The sequence below is a fragment of the Sander lucioperca genome, chromosome 10, assembly GCF_008315115.2.
Source record: "Sander lucioperca isolate FBNREF2018 chromosome 10, SLUC_FBN_1.2, whole genome shotgun sequence".
In the NCBI taxonomy this organism is placed as follows: Eukaryota; Metazoa; Chordata; class Actinopteri; order Perciformes; family Percidae; genus Sander; species Sander lucioperca.
The window spans coordinates 36435947-36456459 of record NC_050182.1 but is presented as its reverse complement, the minus strand read 5'-3'; the positions used below and the strand labels follow the sequence as shown (position 1 = coordinate 36456459).

Here is a 20513-nt window from a genome sequence, read left to right as displayed (position 1 = left end):
AGCCGCATTGTAAAAATGCAACTTGGGAAAGATGACAGTTTTGTACATTTTAGATTGTCGTTTGGATGGCCTTTAAAAGGGCATGGCATGTGCATCCAGTTTATTTTAGCCTGATTTACAGGCTCTCCAACTGCCTATAGGTTACTCATTGATTTATTTTTATTTTATTTATTTATTTATTTATTTATTCGGGACAGTGCACATTAATGAACAATCTAACATTTCTTTACAGACTGTAAATGAGCCAGGTTATAGCATAAATGCTAATTTTCACCTGTAGTCCGGAGGCAGGAAAACAACAACATACAAGATAATGCAACACAAAAAAAATGACAATATACAATATCAAACAAGAAACACATTAGCACACATTCAGGCAGGTTACATTACATCAATAAGATTAGTCAAAATGATGACAGAACTGGGAACTTTTAAGAAGTTGTGTAGTGGAAGTTTTTCTTGTTAGCAGCAGGAGTGCGTATCAGAAACACCAGATGAAACAAATAAGGACGATTTGCGGATTAAACCAAAGTTTGGTCTTTGAGTATTTATTTACATTTGCAAATGCAGGAAGCACACGGTGTGAAAGGTCTCTTCAACGAATAAGATAAAGCACACAGTATATATGCATCTCCAGTGAGATAGAAAAACATGCCCCCCCTTTCTAAACATGACTCAACATTTCTTACAATCAAACATAGTCAGACATTCAGGAGCCACCTCACTTCTTCCCGTCTGTACCACTTTCTACCCCAAGGTTTAGACATCCCATTTATCTCAACTATGTGAGAAGTCTCAACTATTCAGGGAGAAATAACAGATAGTTTAGGGTGACCTTGTAGTCCCTATCTGTTCAGCGTACACATTACGTTCCCATACTTTGTGGCTCTTACTTTCAACATGTGAGAATAAGAAAAACTCACTTTCAGCATTGTGAGACAAAGTAAAACAGAAATAAGACAAGAATATAAAGAATCATGCTTAAATATAATTTTGCCATTACAGTTGTTTGTGTTGATAGGAGCTGGATGTCTACGATTATTTCTTTCTTCAATGCAGTGAAAATGAGAAATAAAGACATTCAGCAGATGGTTTTCTTTTTCTTTTCTTTTTTTGTTATTAGAGTGTTTTCCTTATTCGAACAGGTTCATGTTTATAGACTTATTCACAACCTCAGTGGTGTTCCTTGTTCTTGTTTTATTCCAATTTTAATTTTGAAAAGTCAGTTAAAAGGGTTGTAGGCTACAGTGCAGTCATATTTTGTGCATCTATGAAGTCAATTATGAATCACACCGTTTCTCCACTGAGAGAAGGTAGTATGGCAATTTCATTTTGATTAGTAATGTAATTCCCTTAATATCTTCCTGGCATACCTGCAGTCTATCCAGAAAGCTGTATAAGGGGTTCACTACTTGTCATTTGATTATATAGATTGTATTGCATTGTATTGCATTTCATCACTCATCATTAGGCTACAGTACATGTCACCTATAACAAATATTACGTTTTAAAGGTCAACATACATTGCGACTTATTGTGACTTAAATCCATAAATATTGAACTTTATAAATTACTGTACAACTTTCCATTTAAAATTAAGCTGGGTTGATGTCCAAGGTCTGGCCCATGGACAAAGGGCAAATCTAGCTAAATGTAGCCTATAGTAAAAATAGTACCTGAGCTATCAATTAGTCTCTGTAGGTTATTTTTCTGTCAATGTAGGCCTAATGGTAGTAATATTTTGTATGCGTGTTTAAATGATCCTTGTGTAAACAGTTCTTTTAAAACCTCTTCTCAAAATTAAAAGTTGATAATTAGTAGGCTATTATAGCAGTAGCAGCCTAGTAGAAGCTGCAGTTGAACGTCTTCCTCATCTCCACTCAGAATTTAATGCTGCATTTCATGTGGTCACGTGACCAGCTCGCTGTCTAATCACGTCGCTCGAATGATGTGACGCAAGAGATTCAAAGTTGGCAGCAACGTTTCTGTTGAGATACTCCGCTAGCACAACTTGCTTGTTTTCATCCGCAGCTGAAGCTTTAAAAAGCCTATAATATATATATTTCTCCATGTTTTCATACGAGTGAAGTGGGTTTTCAATCAGAATGGACGGTAAAGTCATCGGACCGGGTCCATACAGGGCGACCAAGCTGGTGAGTCTGTTGGTAACGTTAGCAAGGCACAGAGAAATTATACGTGCAAAAGCTTTTTGTGAAGTTTTAACGTTACAATGTAGCTAAACTAAATGTGCAAAGTTTGTTTCATGTTTAGAACGTTAGATTACGTTGATCATTTACATCCATACTACACTAAGCAGACGAAAGCTGACGTAACGTTACTTTTAAACTTAGTCGAACGTTTAATTTAGTTAATTAGCCAACAGTTGTTTTTACGCTAAAGCGTTTAAAATATTGGCCTCACGAAAAAAGAGAGGTTCGCAAAACAACCCTAAAGGTATGTGAGAAAAGTCAACAAAAGCAACTTTGTGGGAAAATGGGGCTCTGCTCTGATGTACTAGTAGTAGTACCATCATTATTATTATAACCCCCTTATTTACAAGAATATCCCACGGTGTTTACATTCAGACTAATTGCATTCCGATATCCTAATGTGTTCACTGTGTTAATGTATCATGTGTCCTTGGCACTATAATTTCATGTAAAAGCATCAAACACAACATACACACTATTACTCTCAACTGTTTCTACAAGCTCACTGGTTGTGGCTTGGAATCTTAAACCCCTTTCAACTTTTAATAAATTGCTATACTTCCCTACAAAGCAAAAAGGCAGTAACTACGCAGAGTGCAGAACTGAGAAAAATGACTTTAAAGTTATCCTGTCATCCAGCTAAGTAGTTGTAGGTAGATTATTGGACATGTGGCTGTTTTTGTTACTTTATATTAACTTATTCTTTGTACATATCAATCCTCATATTTAATTTGATATTTTACCCCTATTTTGCAGTTACTGTATTCTCGCTTTGTATTACTTACCAAAAACGTGGCACCATACCAAAGAAAAAGGCAGTAACTACAGATTCTTCAAAAACTATTTTGCCACAACTTGGGCTCTGGGTGTGTTAGATACACTGTATTTGAAATAATTGGAACCATTTGTTTTCCTGAACATGGATATACCAAAACCAATACTAATTTGACCATTTTAGGTCAATATTTTCCACCCGGAAGCTGTTCTGGTGCTGAAACGGCTGCTTAAAGTCTCACATTGCTAAGCTGTTATCAAGTTATCCTGTCATCCAGCTATGTAGTTGTAGTTAGATTATTGGACATGTGGCTGTTTTTGTTACTTTATATTAGCTTATTCTTTGTACATATCAATCCTCATATTTAATTTGATATTTTACCCCTATTTTGCAGTTACTGTATTCTTGCTTTGTTTCACTAGGGCTTTTTGCAGTTACTGTACAAACGACTACTATTTTTCTCCAAAATGACACACATTTGAGATAAGATGTTTTGTCACATAACAAAGGATGCCTTGAATGTCATGAAAATGATAATAACTCATTTTTTGCAAATTGCAAAACCGCATACGAGATGTATATGTTGTAACACATGTCATTTTATTTTTAAAGGCAAATTTAAAAACTAGCAAGTTAATTCACCCATTTCATGTTATTTAAAATTTCCCTTTAAGCTTTTTATAGCAGACATTTTGACTTGACATATTAAGAAAGGCACACAGTGTTACTAACAACGTGACGGCTTCATTCTACTCAAGTGTCCCATTGAGCCGCCAGCATGCACAATAGCAGAACCTTGAAACCAAAGTAGCTAAATGGATTCAGCCATCTTTCATTTGTATTATTTGCACCTGCACCTGTGCCTTTCATACTGTGACATCCAAAATGTGAAGAAAAAAATAAGCCCAATACTGTGACAAGAGAGTCTCTACTGAAAAGTCCTGTGCTGAATCGGGATAAATGAGATAGAGTTTGCAGTCCACTTGACAAAACAAGAATGACAATACTATTTTTGTATCCTTTCCGTGGTTTCTGCCTAGTTTAACCAGCAACAGTACCTATGTCTTTTCAGACTTCTGCCTATCCTCTTCACCTACTGTGTGTATTGCATTTGTGTAATCTGGTATTGAAATACAGTTAAACAAAGGTTACACGTAGGCCTAAAATGTAAATGCATAGTTTATTGTATCGAAATTCCCCACTGGGGATCAATAAAAAAAAAAGAAGGAAAAAAAAACAAAAAAAACCTCCCTTTTTTTCTCAGAAAAGAAGGTAGAGACAGACATACAAAGACACTCTCTACACTAGTTTCCTTCTGTGGTTCAGAACCTTTTCTGCATCTTTTTGTAATGAAAGGCCTCTCCTTTCTCCCAATAGGCTCTCAAGGCTAGCCTTGAGTTAGGCTTTTACATGTCTTAAGTTCTCTCTCTCTCTCTCTCTCTCTCTCTCTCTCTCTCTCTCTCTCTCTCTCTCTCTCTCTCTCTCTCTCTCTCTCTCTCTCTGTGCTTTTATCTACTTCCTTCATTTTTCTCCTGGCCAGCTGGATACTTTGTAAGCTCTGATAACCCGTAACCTCTGCACTATCCAAAACACTGAGGAGATAATGTTCCATTTGTTGTGATGTCTGCCTACTTTTTGGTGACCAGATGAGTGTGTTCTGGATCCTTTGTGTGATCTGAGATTTGCTGCTGCAATATTTAGTCTATGAAATTAAGAACATGCACAATATTATTCCCTAGGGCTGTATGTTAGTCTATTTTTACACACATTGTGTTTTGTGCATCCCTTTCTGACAGTAATAACAAATGTTCCAGACTAAAACTTGTTGAACGCATCAAATGCTGTTATCTGTGCTCTATCAGAGTTGTAGCTTATAAATATCATATAACCGTATACTAATCCCTATGCACCCTATTACCAGGGGACCTCATGTGATTTAGAATTTACCCCCCATGTCTGTGTTTCGTGTGGCGCACTCGCACGGGATAAGCAAAGTCTGTACTTTACTTGATTTTATTGACATTATCACCCACATATGATGTCAAGGCTTTCCTTTTATTATTGCCAACTCAGCGAGTACAACTCCCAATCACAGATGTTGATCTGCACAGGACTAATATCATTACACAACGTCTGTGCGAAGTACGGTAGGTAACTTGCAATGGAATTTTTACTTTACAAATAACATGGCAGATTGACATGGGATTAAGATCACAGATGACCTTTGCAATTATTACAAACTACTAGAGGTCCCCAGGTAATAATAGTCCCGTGCGAATAGAGCTTTATATTAAATTACAAAGGCACACTAACTAAATTTGCTGTTTGTCACAAAAGTTCTGCAGCAGTTTTCAAACCACATTATCTCCCTTTGTCACATCTGTCTCCCTTTTTTATACAGTGGAATGAAACCATTAAACTCTTCCGTGGAGACATGCCGCTGAGAAGGCACTGGGCGCACTTCCGCTACTATGATTGCAGTTTCACAGGATCCGAGGCTGTGGATTATCTCCATGAGCTGCTGAGGCGCAACTACAACTTTGGCCCCGAGGTGACTCGTTACCAGACTCTGCAGCTGCTCAGGAAGTTCCTCAAGGCCCATGTCATAGAAGACATCAAGGGACGCCATGGGTCAGAGGACTTTGAAGACAATGGCCATTTGTACAGGTACTGCTACTTTGTCACCCTGTACTGTTATTTATGTTAGTCGATACACCATTGGCATTAGGGCTGTTGGAACGAATTCCGAAAGTCAAATATAATTCGAATAGTAAAAAAAGCAATACTATTCGAATGCTGAAATTACTATTCAAATGTATAATAATATAATTAATAATATTTTTTTATATTTATTTATTTTAATAAATAGGTCGGCTAACGTGAGCTAATCTCCCTCTTCCAGGTCTTAAAGTATTCCGGCCTTGAGGGAAAAAAAAAAAAAAAAAGAAATTGGGAACTTGCATGCGGTTTATTATTTTCGAGGCAATTGATTTCACCTACCAATCACATGAGAGGAACGCAGCTCTAACTAACGCAGGGCTTAAGTACTCGGGCCTGGTGCCCGATTTCTGGCATATGACTATTTTAGAAAAATAAATAAATTAAAAAGTCTACATGGGATCTGTTTTTGATGCGCTGGATTTAACCAATCATTGAACTTCCACCTACCAATGAAACGAGTTCTAGCCAATCAGATGCAAAGTAGGGCGGGTCTTTGCCGAAATGCGAGAGTGCGGTGCCGGTGTGGTCTCCGTGGTAACGCGGCTAAAAAAAATGGAGGCAAAGTTTACCAAACTTGGAGAATATAGATACAGCTTAAGTTGAGAAAGGAGTTAAAAACAAATGGCGCTGGGCATGAATAGAGGATAAGAGGTAAAGAGTTAAGACGGGAAGCCGTTTTAGCACTTGGTACCTCAAATTGAGGGAGCCGGGTGCTTGGTTTTGCAGCGCATGTTCAAGGAAGACACTGTACGACAGCAGCGGTAAGAAAGTGCTTGCTAGTCACAAAGCTTCGGTCAGTGCACTCTGTCATACGAGTACGTTACCGGCAACGACGGCTACCGCTGCGACTGCGCCTTCACTGACCGACCGTGTTTGTGATACAAACATATGTGTGCACGTTCATAGAGGAACACGATTTGTCATTAACGATGGCCACTGTGTAAAAGCTATCTGAAGCCCAAACTGCCTTGACAAAGCTGTCTGTTTGTAATCAGCATGGCAGGTATTTAAACATAACGGCCTTGTCCCAGAGTTTAGACGTCTAGATATATGAAAAGCTATACAATGCGACGTTTTTAATAATGTATGTTGAAGCAAACAGTGTACATGAAGCAACTAATATCAACAAAATCATGAATGTACTAATTCGCTTTTTTCATGATGACCTGGCCAAAGTAACAACACAACATCTAGAAAGTTTAGTTTTCACAATGATTCATTGTAGGATTATGATATTATTGCAATATGTAAATCCACATTGACTCTTAATTTAACATATGGTTAGAAGTAAAAATTGATCCAAAACTTTTTAGTTTTTAAAAATGATGACTTTTATTATTGTGTAATGTAAGAATGTAAGAAGGACTCTGTTTTGCCAGCCAAATTAACTTTAATGAGTGCATATTGAAATATTACCCTCCCCCCCTCAGTTAAAAAAAAAAGCTTCAGGCTCAGGATTTTTTTTCACTTTAAGCCCTGCCCTCTTCTCATGTCTGAACAATAAGTTACAGGAATGAGAAACACAAGGCACTGTGAGCTAACGTTGCGTACCGAGTAAGGACGGGAAATAGTTTTAACATTACTTTAAAATCGACATCCAAAATGCTTGTTATCAATAGTTAGCTAGCTCGTTCTCGTTTCCTAACTGCATCGCGAGTTATAGGAGCTTAGCTGGGAGCTTCATGGAGACAGCTAAAGTTAATGTTAGCTGCCCTACGGCTGTCAGAGTTGGCTTCGACTTCATGTATTACCTTCTAAAAGCTGTATTTTCAGTAACGTGACAATCTGCAAAAAACATGTTTCTTATAAATCACTAAAAAAGAAGTGGCAGCACTGTTTGGCTTAGGTATCAATGCCGTTAGCATCGTGGATAACACTATTGTTACTTAGTTTATAACACATCGTTTCGGCTGTGCTTTCTAACATGATGTCGTTGTGCTAACCGAGCACCGTTAGCCTTTACAACAGAGCCGCTTCAATACACTTGTTAGATAATGTTTCATTACAGAGTTCTCTGTTGATTTGTGTTTGTCGCTGTGTGCGTGGTGGAAAATAATGTAAACAGAGAGCGGCGTGCCAGAAATGCAATGCGCCATGATGTAGATCCCCTTCAAGGCCAGGCTAATGTTAGAAGTCCCTCTAGTGGACAGAACGTGTAACAACAACCACATGCTTGTAGTGCCATTGCCAATGCATAAGCCTGAGTAGTGTAGTACATATTTATAACAGGCTGCATTTGAGCATTTAATATTTGAATATTTAAAAAAATAACAAATGAAATTCGAATGAAATTCGACTGACTAATTGGCATTGCTGCTGCATCTTCACAGTTTGCCCTTTTGTCCGTCGGCTAAGCCCGGTGCTGCTGTGTTTTTCTCCAGGTTCCCCTCCTCGTCCCCCCTCAAGTCTTTTCCAACAAGGCCTCTGTTGAGAGACAGCACTGACCTTCCCAGACTCATTCGCTGGGACGACTACGAAGAATTGCCTCAACTGGAAAACATTCCACCCCTGAAGTCTGCTGTCATGGTGAGAAAGAGACAAAGATGTTTCAGCTCCTCCACTGCTTGCTTGGACTCATGCTGTGTGTAAAGTGTGTACGCATATGCAAACGTAATAGAGAGCAAATGGCAAATGAGAACATTTTAAGTATCTTCCCTGTTGTAATTACTCCTGTTTGCTGACATTTACATCATTCTGCACTCAGGGTTAAACAGCACACTGAAAAATTAAAAGCAATCCGGAGCAAGAGCCCAACAAAAAAATACTTCTCTACTTTCAGTGTTTGTTCAGACTGCTGCTGAAGTTTCTTTGTTGAACTCAGTTCTACGGCACATCTTCATGGCTGTTGTGTTGGGCAGCATTATATTGAAGGGCATTTCTAATATTTTGTCCACCTTATTTACATATATGGGCGGACAAAAACTGTAACCCGCACACGTAATAGTGTAATACATTACCATACAAAGTAAATTTGGACCTATACCATTACAAATAGTGTAAATATCAACACATCTCATCTCACACATCTCACTCTCATGAATCAATGTCAACAACATCTCAAAAATTATCTTTCTTTTTTTTTTTAGCAAAGCTATGTTTTATTTTTTACATACATGCTTTTTTTTTGCATTACAAGCCTGTTTGCAATGGATTGTTATTACAAAGGGCTTTCTATGTTTTTTCTTACTCTGTAAGTCAGAAGGACACTTTCATTCATTCATGTCTCCATTCCTTTTTGATCAGACCTCAGATTTGTGGAATAAAAGGCACAGTGTAGCTATTGGGGATGTGCATGAATGCAAGCTCATACGAAGGAAGGAGATAACTCCAAAGCAAGTGGACCACATCTGGAAGTCAATGACGGTTGCACAGTATGTAACCCTTTTACATAACTCATTAAACATTTCCACTGTTCATGTTGTGTGTATCTTTTGCTCTAGATCAGTGGTTCCCAGACTTGTTTCAGACCATGACATGGCACCTCTTCAAAGGACATTTTTTGTCAGTCAAGTTGTGTTCAGGGTGACTGTTATGAGATGTATCAGCATTTCTTTGAGCTCTGTTTACCGTGTCAAATCTTTCCATTGCTTGCTCCAACGGTCACAATTTTGACTGCTGAGCCCTTGGGAAAACCTCCCGAGGCGGAAAGCGACATTGTGCTACTGTGGCAACCGTGAGTTGTCGCGTAAAATAGCTACGGCAAAACTGCTTATTAAAGTTTTTAATGAGGGGATTTTGATAATAGTTGCTTTTTTCTTCTGCTTTAATATGTTTGGAAACGTAACACACATCATAGTTGATGTAAATGTTGCCATTTCTTTTTAAATGTTTAAGATTCAAGGCACCCTGGGGTGCAGTTTGGGAACCACTGTTTGAGATACTTGACGCCAACTCTGTTGTTTCAGTTTACAGAGAGTGTTGGGCCTGACGTCATTGGATGGAGTTTTAAACCCAACGCATGTGAACGGCAAGCACATTGTTCACAATGTGTTCAGCGTTAATAAGACGGGCATAGTCATATTGGAGAACAAAGCCGGTATGATGCATCTGATTCACAATTAAAAGAACAATTGTTTGGTTGCAACTTTGAACCTGTTAGACTTATGACTCCTATCTCTGTTGCATCTCCAGAGGACATGCCATATTGGGTGGTATCAGCAATGAAATGTCTCGCCAATTGTAAGTATACATTTTGTGCTCACTCTAAAAGTTGGTAAGAAAATAGAAATCACTAACTGCTTTCGGACTGCGGTGGTTTCAAGTACCTAAGTAAAATCTCTAAAATGATTGGGTAAGACTGCAGTCTGGAAGCTAAAGCACATTTGAACTGTTTTTTCACCAATGATCATTTTAAAAGAGTAGGTGCCATGTTGTCAACATTTTTGTCACTTTTTGTTTGTACAGTATGTGAATGTATGTGTGTGAGTATACCATGAAATCTTAAGTACCATTTTGCATGTTGAACATTAACGGAGGTTACCTGTATATTTTCTTACAGGTTTGCGTTCTGTGTGAAGCACTAAAAGTGGCATCTGTCTTCTTTCTCAGGGCCTAATGGCAACGAAAGCAAACAGCCGGTGTACCCGGGTTTCGAGAGGGATGTTCTGAAAACAGTGGCCGATTACTTTCAGAGACTCAAAGAACCCCTGCTGACTTTCCATCTATATGAAGTCTTTGTCAACATTCTCAGTGAGTGCTTCACCACCGACGGGTGTACACTGCCACAGATAAACAGTTGCTGGTGTTCATTTTGTATCTAGCCTGAATGTTTGCCCTCATGAGCAGGACGCCTTCTCTCCTCGTATATCTGTAGGTCTGCTGCAGGAGCAGGAGGTCGCCACTGAGGCTCTTCAATTCAGCTGTCTCTTACTGCCGCCGCCCAACCGAAGACGCCTCCAGCTGTTACTGCGTCTCATGGCCCGGGTCTGCCAGAATCCCCACCTGCCTCCACTCAACGACGCCATTGCTACCCGCACACTGGTAAACATATCTACGAGTTAACTTTGTACTCCTTCAAATTAGACCAAACAGTCAACATAGTACAAATATGAAAGTTTTGTAGTTCATACTACCTTTTTTAAAGCTTTTTATATTGCGTAAGAGAGGTTGAATTTCACAGTTTGTTTGTGTTGGACTTTGCAAGGCGACACAGTCTCCATTGGGGACAAGGAAAAAAACATGCAGGCCAAGGGGCAGAGAGAAAGTGCCGGAATTTTGTAATTTCAGAATCCTTGCTACGTGGATTGGTATACAGAGTGGTCTGAATCTGCCCGTGGTAGACATAGCAATACATTTCCTAGGGTTTAACTTTTATCGATCAGAATGTATTTAGAAACGACCCCTGCAATGTGTATACACTAACTGCACATTGCTATTACTCCTATACAATATTAGTTATTCGCATATAGAATATTAAAGCTATAGTTTTTCTGTCTCCCCATGAGGAATTCTAAGTAATGAAAACAACGCTGTTCATTCATGTGATACAAGCCTTCGGTGATCTCGCACCGCCCCCACCCCTCCTACAGGCATTTGCTAGTAGTGTTCATGCTGTTAAATCAAGGTGGTCAGTGGACTCTTCAGAGGAGGTCATTTATTTTGTAATTTTCATGCAACAGCAGTCCTCTTCGTCTCCAAAGCTGAACGCTGCCGTTGTCCTTTCTCAGCGGGGACGTAAAACGCATCCCTCGAGCTTCTGAGCGTGAATGTCGCCGGACTACACCGTTTTGTTAACATAGACATACTGAGAAATACAGAGAGTTTTGTGGCGCTGATAGGCTTAATTAGCTTGGTAGCAACTCATTTGACAATGGATTCAAGATTCAAAATCCTTTATTAATCCCACAATGGGGAAATTCACACTGTTGCAGCAGCAAGGGATAAGAGGAAAGTAGAGGACACACGTTAACACGCAACAATAATAAATATCAAGTAGAGTAAATATTAAAATAGTAAAATGTATTTACAGTAATTGCACAGTAAATAGTAAAAAGTAAAATGTATTTACAGTAACTGCAAAGTCACATGTTTTATTGTAAGTCTTATGTTTTATCAGTCCTGGTGTGTGTATTTTGTGTGGTCTACTGAGAGCAGTGCTGATTGTAGAGTCTGACAGCAGCAGGCAGGAAAGACCTGCGGTATCTCTCCGTGACGCAGCGCGGGTGCAGCAGCCTGTCACTGAAGGAGCTGTTCAGTGCTGACAGAGTGTCCTGCATGGGGTGGGAGGAGTCGTCCATCATGGAGGATAATTTAGCCACTATCCTCCTGTCTCCCACCACCTCCACAGCGTCAAGGGGGCAACCAAGAACAGAGCTGGCCTTCTTAGTCAGCCTGTCCAGTCTTTTCCTGTCTGCCACTGCAATGCCACTGCCCCAGCAGACCACTCCATAGTGAATGGCTGATGCCACCACAGAGTCATAAAAAAGTCCTCAGGAGTGCCCCCTGCACCCCAAAATGGCTTGAATGCAATGGACGTTCATTAATATAAAATAGTTGCACAATGAAAACCCAAATCAACAATTGCCAGTGCCGTCATCTTCATCTGAAGAACTGAGGTACTTCAGTGCTATTGTTGATGGCTGTCTCGCGTTTGGTATACTACAGATAACGTGAGAATTGTGTATTCAGGGAATGGTACCCCTCATGGTCACTGCAAACCTTTCAGCCACAACAGCTCCAGTCTTGCACTCATTTCTCCACAGAATCCTGACTAGGGCTGAACGATTAATTGCATTTGCGATAATATCGCGATATGTTAAAACGCGATTTCCTAATCGCAAAGGCTGCGATTTGGTCACATGACTCACGAGAGCAAATCAGTCTGCACTCCGCAGAGAAAGCATCAACTAGCACGCTAACGCTACACTGTACCTTGAGCTGATTTCTGTCATTCAAACAACTCTGAGTTGTAGTTTAAAACTTTTACAGCCATTTTAATAAAATGAAGGGTTTTATTCTGGTTCGAGTCCATACGTGCAGTTAATGGATACAGACACGCAGAACTGAAGGCTCGATTGGCAACTATTAGCTAGCTCTGATTAGCGGTTAGCTCCGGTAAGCGGCTAGCTCCGTTATAAAGATATGGAGTGGAGGAGCTGCCACTGAGAGGGGTAACAACCAGACTCTGATAAATGACGTACGGGGAGCTTTCACAGCAGCGTGGCTGCGGTGTTTCAACGGTTTTATTAGTACAGTTAATCCCACGGCAAGAACACCAGCAACTAGCTAACGCAACGATAGCCTCTCTGCACTCGGCAGCACGCAACTTCACGAGGGGGAGGGGCTGGAGGCAGCTCCTCTCTGTGCACTGTAAAAAAAAAAAATACACTGTTGTGTGTGTGTATATACCATATTTTTACTTTTTTAACTGTCTAGTGTGTAATTGTGTGTTGTTCATACTATAAAATGATTTATTGTTTGTCTTTGTTGAATAATACAGAAGACAAAGAGCTTAAAAAATAATCGAATCGCAATATTTGGGAAAAAAATCGCAATTAGATTATTTTCAAAAATCGTTCAGCCCTAATCCTGACACCATAGAAAAAAACTATCTAAGGAATACTGTTGGGCAAATTCCACCCAGGGGAACTAAGATACTTTATAAAACACTCTTTTCACTACATAAATAGAAGATCCTTCAAGTAAAGTTTTTTTTCCAAGTAAAACTGCAGAAAGCCTCAGGAATAGCTACAGTAAGTGAAGTAAGGTGCTCATCACATTGTGTATACATATATATGATGTTGTTGTAACGTGATTTGTATAGTGTAGTTGGTTTCTAACCCTTGTCCTGTTGTGGTCTCTGTCCAGATGGTGCAGATGTTCTCGCACTGCGTTCTGGGCTCAGTGGATGAGATGGACCTGGATGAGCTGCTTGCCACCAAATTGGTGACCTTCATGATGGAGCACCACAACACCATCTTCCAAGTTCCTTCCAAGCTGCGTCGCCAGGTCGAGGAGCACCTGTCCCACCTCAAAAGAGTTCAAGTCAGTACACTGTCTGCAGTGACTTCAGTAACGAATGAGTCCATGTGTACTGAGCCATATCTGCGTGTCATTTGTGAAGACAACCCAGATTGGTTCCATCATCTTGCCAAGCACTAAGTGTGGAAAAGTAGTACAGTCACTGGTAAATGTAGAAATTAATTAAAGTAATAAAATCGGGATATTATGTTAATGTGAGTGGAAAACACTTGTCGCATTAGCTTGAGGCAATTGCCCTGCGTTGTTGTTTAGTGGGCATCCACACAGCCTGCCAGACGGTGCGGCAAAAATGCAGGTCTTTCCATTCATTTTAAATGGGGGTAGTGCGTTTAGGCTGCGGCAGGGTTGAGACTGACTCAACTTTTTGAGAAACTCAACCCAAAGTCACGCTGCGGTGGCCAATCGTATAACCGGCGATCAGACCTGTCTGTGTGTTTGAGGCGGTGTGAGAGTCCGTACAGTAAACGGGAAACATCACTGCCTCTATTGCTGCCACACAACATTTTAAAACACGAAACACAAGCACTGTACTGCCCAGGAGTTTGTGCAACAGCTAAATGTTTAAAACAACAAAGCACAGTCAATCCTTCTCACTCGTCTCTTTTCTTTATCTTTCTCTGTGAAATGAAGCTGCCTTCAAGTGCGGTCGGAAACGCCCAGCTCTATAAACAATGTGACGAAAAACAGTAGCCTAGTTGTGAAATATAAAGTCTACTTGTGCTACATTGGGAGGTTAAAGAACACAACAGGCATCATAAAAATGGGCCGTTTAATAGACACTCCCCCCGCCGCACAACCCTGCGGCAAATTGCTGGATCGCTGTTTTTCTGTCTGAACGCAGCCTTAGTGTTCATCTGGCAAAATTACTTATTTGGGTTTGCTTCTGTAGTTAACTGAGATCTGTCGGAGAAGAGGTGGGAGCAGCCGGTTAGCAGCATTGTTGCAGAATGATCATGGGATGAAATTAAATTCACAAAATGAAAATATGAGAGGCTCTAGTTATGGCAATTACATACATTTAGTTTGTACATCAATACCATTAAATGAAAGAGGTATTGCTAATCCAAATCTGATATTTAATACCAACACTATCCCTGCTGCACTGAAGCCTGCTTTTCCTGTAACTGGTTCATATGTGTTGCCATGGGAAACACCATACAATACCAGAAATGAAGCAACAATCCATAGGAAGTTAATTCCCTGTAGTCCCCACTGCTTCAAGGTTAACCTGTTTTCTTTAATGTAACCCTATAACTGTAGCATTTCTTTGAATAAATAATTGGGCATGTGACTCATTTTCCATCCAGCATATGGTATACAGATTTTTAGTAGAGAACGTTTTGGACTATTGTTGGTGGGTTCATATTGATTTGTGAATGTGTGTGTGTGTTTTTTTTTTTTTTTTTTTTTTGCAGGCACATAAAAAATGTTGACCACAGACTATTACCAATTGTTTGGCCTACAAATGATTGATTTTATCTTTTTAGTCCAAGAGTGGATGAATAGGCTTACACATCCCACGCAGTGAATAGGACTGAAAACATGTCATCTCAACTGAATGCTGTAAATGAGATTTTAAAACCGTTACCACTCCTTTTTACTAGTTATGTGAGTTATCCTCATTGAACAGTTTTGGGGAGCATGTAGTAGGGCTGGGCACCGAACGTCGATACTTTTATGGCACCGACCGAAAAACTCCGATCCTATGAGTATCGAAAAATTATTTATCTTTCGGTGCCAAATTCCGGTTCCAAAAGCGTCTGTGAGCCAAGAATCACGTAGCATACTTGTAGGGCTGCCACCTCTTAGTTGATTAGTCGACTAATCGGTCATTTTGGTCTTAGTCGACTAAGATTTCTTTAGTTGATGAGTCATTTTTTATGCTTATTCATGCTTAATTACTCATTTCCAAGAAACTTATGAGCACATTTCTGATGAGCACATTTCTGGTAAGCACAAGATTTAAAGTGGTGCTTTTGCAGGATTAATTGTGTAGAAACTCAGTTTTACAGATGATTCATTAACTACATTTATATTGTGCTTTTCTAGTCTTAACCACCTCTCAAAGAGCACAGCTCTGTCGATTACATCAACTAATCGATTAATCGACAAAATCATATAAGTGTTAGTCGACTAAGAATTTCTTTAGTCGAGGACAGCCCTACATACTTGCGTGTAAGGAGCGCGTAAGCGCAAGCTTATCTCTCCTTTCTGCATATTGACAGAGAGCGGAACTCTGACACACACGCGCAAGCGTGCGTAGAGATGCGGATGGAGTTAACTCGAGCAAACTACGTCGGCTCTGCAGTTTTGTTGAAGTCACAGTGAGTCACGGCAATGCCAATAAAGTGGTTTCAAGTGCGGTAGTTTTTCAAAACTTCACGCAGACAGCGTTTGCTGCGATATGATATTAATGTCGAGGCGAAAGCGGTCGCGGTACTGTTGACAATTCCTCTGAGACAAGCAGGCACAACAGTGGTTACTGTCCCCTGGTGACTGACTGAGGTTGTAAGGCAAGACAAATAACAAAGTTATTTCTACAGCACCTTTCAGCAACAAGGCAATTCAATTACATTGCATTGCACTTAACCCTTGTGTTGACTTCTGGTCACATTGGCCCGTTTAAAATTTTTGTTTTATATCAGAAAATATTGGACGTAGAAATAAGCGCTGAAAATGTGTAGAACAAAAATTTTAAAATTTAAAACGTTTGAAAAAGCAAAAACAAATTGTGAAAAAAAGGCGTCACAAATGTCAGAAAAAAAAAGCGTTTTTCTCAAGGTTGAAGGGAAGACAACACAAGGGTTTAAGTTAGTTCTCCATTATTTCAATGTTGACAACAGGGCAGTCGCCAAGTTTATTGTTAAAGGTTTGTGTCATTATGCAGTCTAAAAAGTCTTTGTTTACATTCTTTTGCATTTTAGTTAGTTCAATATTAGCCTGTACACAATGTCATTTGTTCATTTATTTATTATTTGTAATATGTTCATGTTGAAAAAAGGTTTCTCTTGTTTTGTTAATTTTGGCCAAGCTCGGATTGATACCAATCCTGAGTAGCGCGCCCCTATCCAAAAGCACAACCAGTTTTATTAATGTTACTCTGAGTGAGCAGTGTTACCAGAATTTTTTTAATTTTGGTTATTGTTTTGATTCACAATTAAGGTGGAAAATAAAAGTTTTGTGTTCAATGTATTTTTGTTGATGTTGAAATAGATTTTAAAACATATGGTATCGAAAAAAGCCGGCATCGAAACTGAGGTATCGAAATTGGCACCGGCTCGAAAGATTTTGAACGATGCCCAGCCCTAGCATGTAGGCATTACCGGCAGCCACCCACTGTGTTGTGTTTAGGTTTGGGTACCTAACTCAGTACTTTTTTGGGTACCAACTAAATTACGTCGGTACTACCGAGGACTGATTCACGTTAAATCAAGCGGTGCCAAATTTTGGTACCGTAGAGCATATCTGTCCCCTCTGCATGTTGAGAGAGAGCGGGGCTCAGCTCTGACACACACACACGCAGGAGGTGCGGTGCAGACAAAGCAAAACTACGTTGCCTCGGCAGCTTGTTTAAGTCACGCAGAGTCACGGCAATGCCGATAAAGCGTTAGCAAGTGTCGTAACAGTTTCTAAAACTCCATGCAGACACCGTTCGCTGCAATATAATATAATGGCGGGCCGAAAACGTTCGCAGTGCGGTTACACTTCCTCTGAGACAGGCGGGCACAACAGTGTTTTCTATTCCCTGTTGACTGACTGACAGGCTGGAGGTTGTAAGGCAAGGCCACTTTATTTCTATATCACATTTCAGCAACAAGGCAATTCAAAGTAACATTAAAGAGCAGTTTAAAAAGAGAGAAAATAAAACAAGCTAAAATAGAATAAGATACAAATACAAGAATGAAAGTTCCAGTGCAGTGTAAGAAATGAATAGCTCTAGGATACTGGCTATTTCTTTTTGTATAAGTGTTTCTGCTTGTTTTGCACAAGAACCTTGACCGTGAATTGAGTAGACATTCCTAATGTACTTTTATTTACTTTAAAACTTTACATTTTAATACTATAATAAAAAGCAGGAGAGCAAATATCCAGAAATCAGTTTGTCACACCAGTTAATCGCTAACTTTTACATTAATCCAACATTCCCTTTGTGTGTTCCATCAGATCAAATACGCAGGTTCAGACACAGACTTCAGTGCATCTCCAGCATTCTGTAAACAGATCAGCAGGGTGGAGTCCGAGGAGCAGAAGGTGATAGGAACCCAGACCCCCCTGCAGGCGCTGCTGGAAGGCCTGATAGCAGACAAAGAACTCCCTGCCAAGGACAAGAGGAAAAGGCTTAAACAGGTATGGCTATACTATTTTGAAATCTTAAAAGAAAAATGTCATTAAATGTAGATATTGAAGGAAGTGTCTCTTTGATTTTGCTGTATTTGCCCATCACAATTTCAGACTGCTCAAACAATGCGCTGTAAAATATACATATGAGCCCCCCCCCCCCAAAAAAAAAAAAAAAATCCCCATCCAAACGGTATGTCTTTGGTCTATTTTGGCTGTACAGTATTGATGCACATCCTCCACTTTTCAGTTCCAGAGGTCCTACCCAGAGGTCTACCGCAATCGATTTCCCACTGAGGAAAGCAAGGCTGCTGTAGTACCTGAGAAAACCCCACGACTGAAACCTCACCTCATGTTTTTCAACCTCAAGAAACCCTTCCAGCCCTTTCAGAGGAGCTGGAGTTTTAGGGCGTGATCTGCCCCCACTGACACATTTCAGGCTACACTTCAGGCTGTAAACACATCTCAAGCTCAGCGTCGCGAGACTAGGAGCTGGAATGGTGCTCTAACACACCGTTAACAACTACAATTAATATTTAAAAATAACGACTTGGACTTTGTAGCACTGTTAAACTAAGATAATAATTGAAAGGGTCAGTTCACACAATGATAATAATATTAACAATAATAATAATTACTCCTAGTCGTATCTAGCCGGATAGCTTGATTTAGTTGCAAAACATTAGCGACTATTTTCAAACTGCAAACACCCTTTTTTAACAAATACATGTTTTACTGTGTTGATAGAAACCTTTAACTTAGTATAGGAAACACAGATGCACTAACACTTAAAGAACCACTGATGTTTCTTAAAATGAAATTGTGTATTGGTACATTTTTCTCCCAAGATGATATGCTAGAAAGATCTACTAAGCACACATTGGCTCTGTAACTACATTGCATTTCAAAAGTAGGTGATTAGGTGACACAATTTTAGGTTGTGAAAAGTTAATGATCAATATGTGGATATATATATATATATATATATATATATATATAGATATAGTTTTGTACTATAACAGAAATATTCAGGCGCATTTCTTGGTATTACTTTCAAACTGATGTTATGAGATGGACTCTTGCAAGGCAATGATGCATTTCATTTTGATGAATACTTGCTAATGGAATGGTCATTGTGATCTTGGCAACTCAGAGCCTAATCCAAAAGATTTTTTTTTTTTTACTCTGTCAGTTAAACAGTTACTTAATGTCAATGAACATATCAAGGGTTGTCTAAGAAAGGGAGTGAACGTGACGTGTTACATAACTGAGGTGCTGTAGTAGGAAAAAAAACAAATTGTCCTTCCTCTCTAACCCCCTTCTTACACCATACTTGACTGGTCCTGCTTTATGTGCACTCTTAAAAAGACTCATTTCACATTTGTACTTGTTTGTTTTATTGTGTGTATATAAGAACTCTTGATTGGTACATATTTCAATGTCTCAAATACTCTTCATTCACTCTTTTCAATGTCTTTTTTTGTCATTTTCTATTCGCTGCTGTTCTGTAATGTCAATCAGGTTGTTTTTGACTTAATTTGAGACTTAAATTGTTGTTGTTTGAATGAATAAGTGCTGATATTCCTATATGGATTTTGATAAATGCTCTTGAACAAATGTAATAATGCTGGAATAACTGTTACACTTGAATTGCTGCTCCTTGCTGGTAAAAAATCAACTGGATAATGATGCTGATTTCCCTATAAACATTCTGACTGGTAAATGTAACTCTTTTGTTGTCCTCTTTCTTGGGGGTTATAGTTACAGTATATATGAGGAATACAGGTTTTGATGCAACTGAAATATGAACATAGGTGAAATCCATCCTCCAGTGTTGGGAACTGAATTTGGTGTACTTTCCCGTGCATCACCACCGCCTGTAGAACGGTAATAACACTGCAAAAAAAAAAGCCACAGGCTACTGGTGGTGATTTAAGTCTCTTTTCTGTAGCTTTTTTTCCGTTCAGGCCCAGTCTGGAAAGCAGATATGTAATGTTTTAAATGAGATAAAATCCATTAGGGTCTTAATACTTTTAGTACTTTATCCTGAATGCAATGGGAGTTTGAATGGCTTAAGAGCCCGTACACTTAATCATTGTGATGAAATGACACGAGCAAGAGCCTGAATATTGCTTACATACCGTACTTTATAGATTTTTTTGTTTTTAATTAAAAATAGTGCCCTTGCCCATTATCAAGCAATCTTAATTAGCATTTTCCCCAGACAAGTACTCCAGAGTGACAGTGTCAATTTAAGGTGTCTGCCAGTTTCCATCTTCTCTTTTTCCCTGCTGAATGCACACGTTAAAATCTTTTAACTGGTGGTAATCATACGCCATGACAGAGATTAACCTACAGGGTGCTAGAGTGATTTTTGTGTGCCAGCAAAAGAGTTGCAAGACAGCTGCTGCCACCTGCATGAGTTTACAAAGAATCATCCCACACAGTTAACTCTTTGGCTCGTGGAAAGAAAACTTGAGTAACCCACA

At 39.4% G+C, this 20513-nt stretch overlaps 1 protein-coding gene across 1 annotated transcript; it reads left to right on the top strand.

The window, feature by feature from the left end:
* The first annotated feature begins 1904 nt into the window (after nucleotides 1-1904).
* On the top strand, nucleotides 1905-19752 carry depdc1b (DEP domain containing 1B). The gene is made up of 11 exons (XM_031278329.2): nucleotides 1905-2153; nucleotides 5387-5652; nucleotides 8088-8232; nucleotides 8950-9077; nucleotides 9612-9742; nucleotides 9838-9885; nucleotides 10255-10395; nucleotides 10520-10686; nucleotides 13513-13689; nucleotides 17851-18033; nucleotides 18275-19752. The coding sequence occupies exons 1-11, from the start codon at nucleotides 2106-2108 to the stop codon at nucleotides 18437-18439; spliced, it is 1599 nt and encodes a 532-aa protein (XP_031134189.1). The 5' UTR covers nucleotides 1905-2105; the 3' UTR covers nucleotides 18440-19752.
* The last annotated feature ends 761 nt before the right edge of the window (nucleotides 19753-20513 follow it).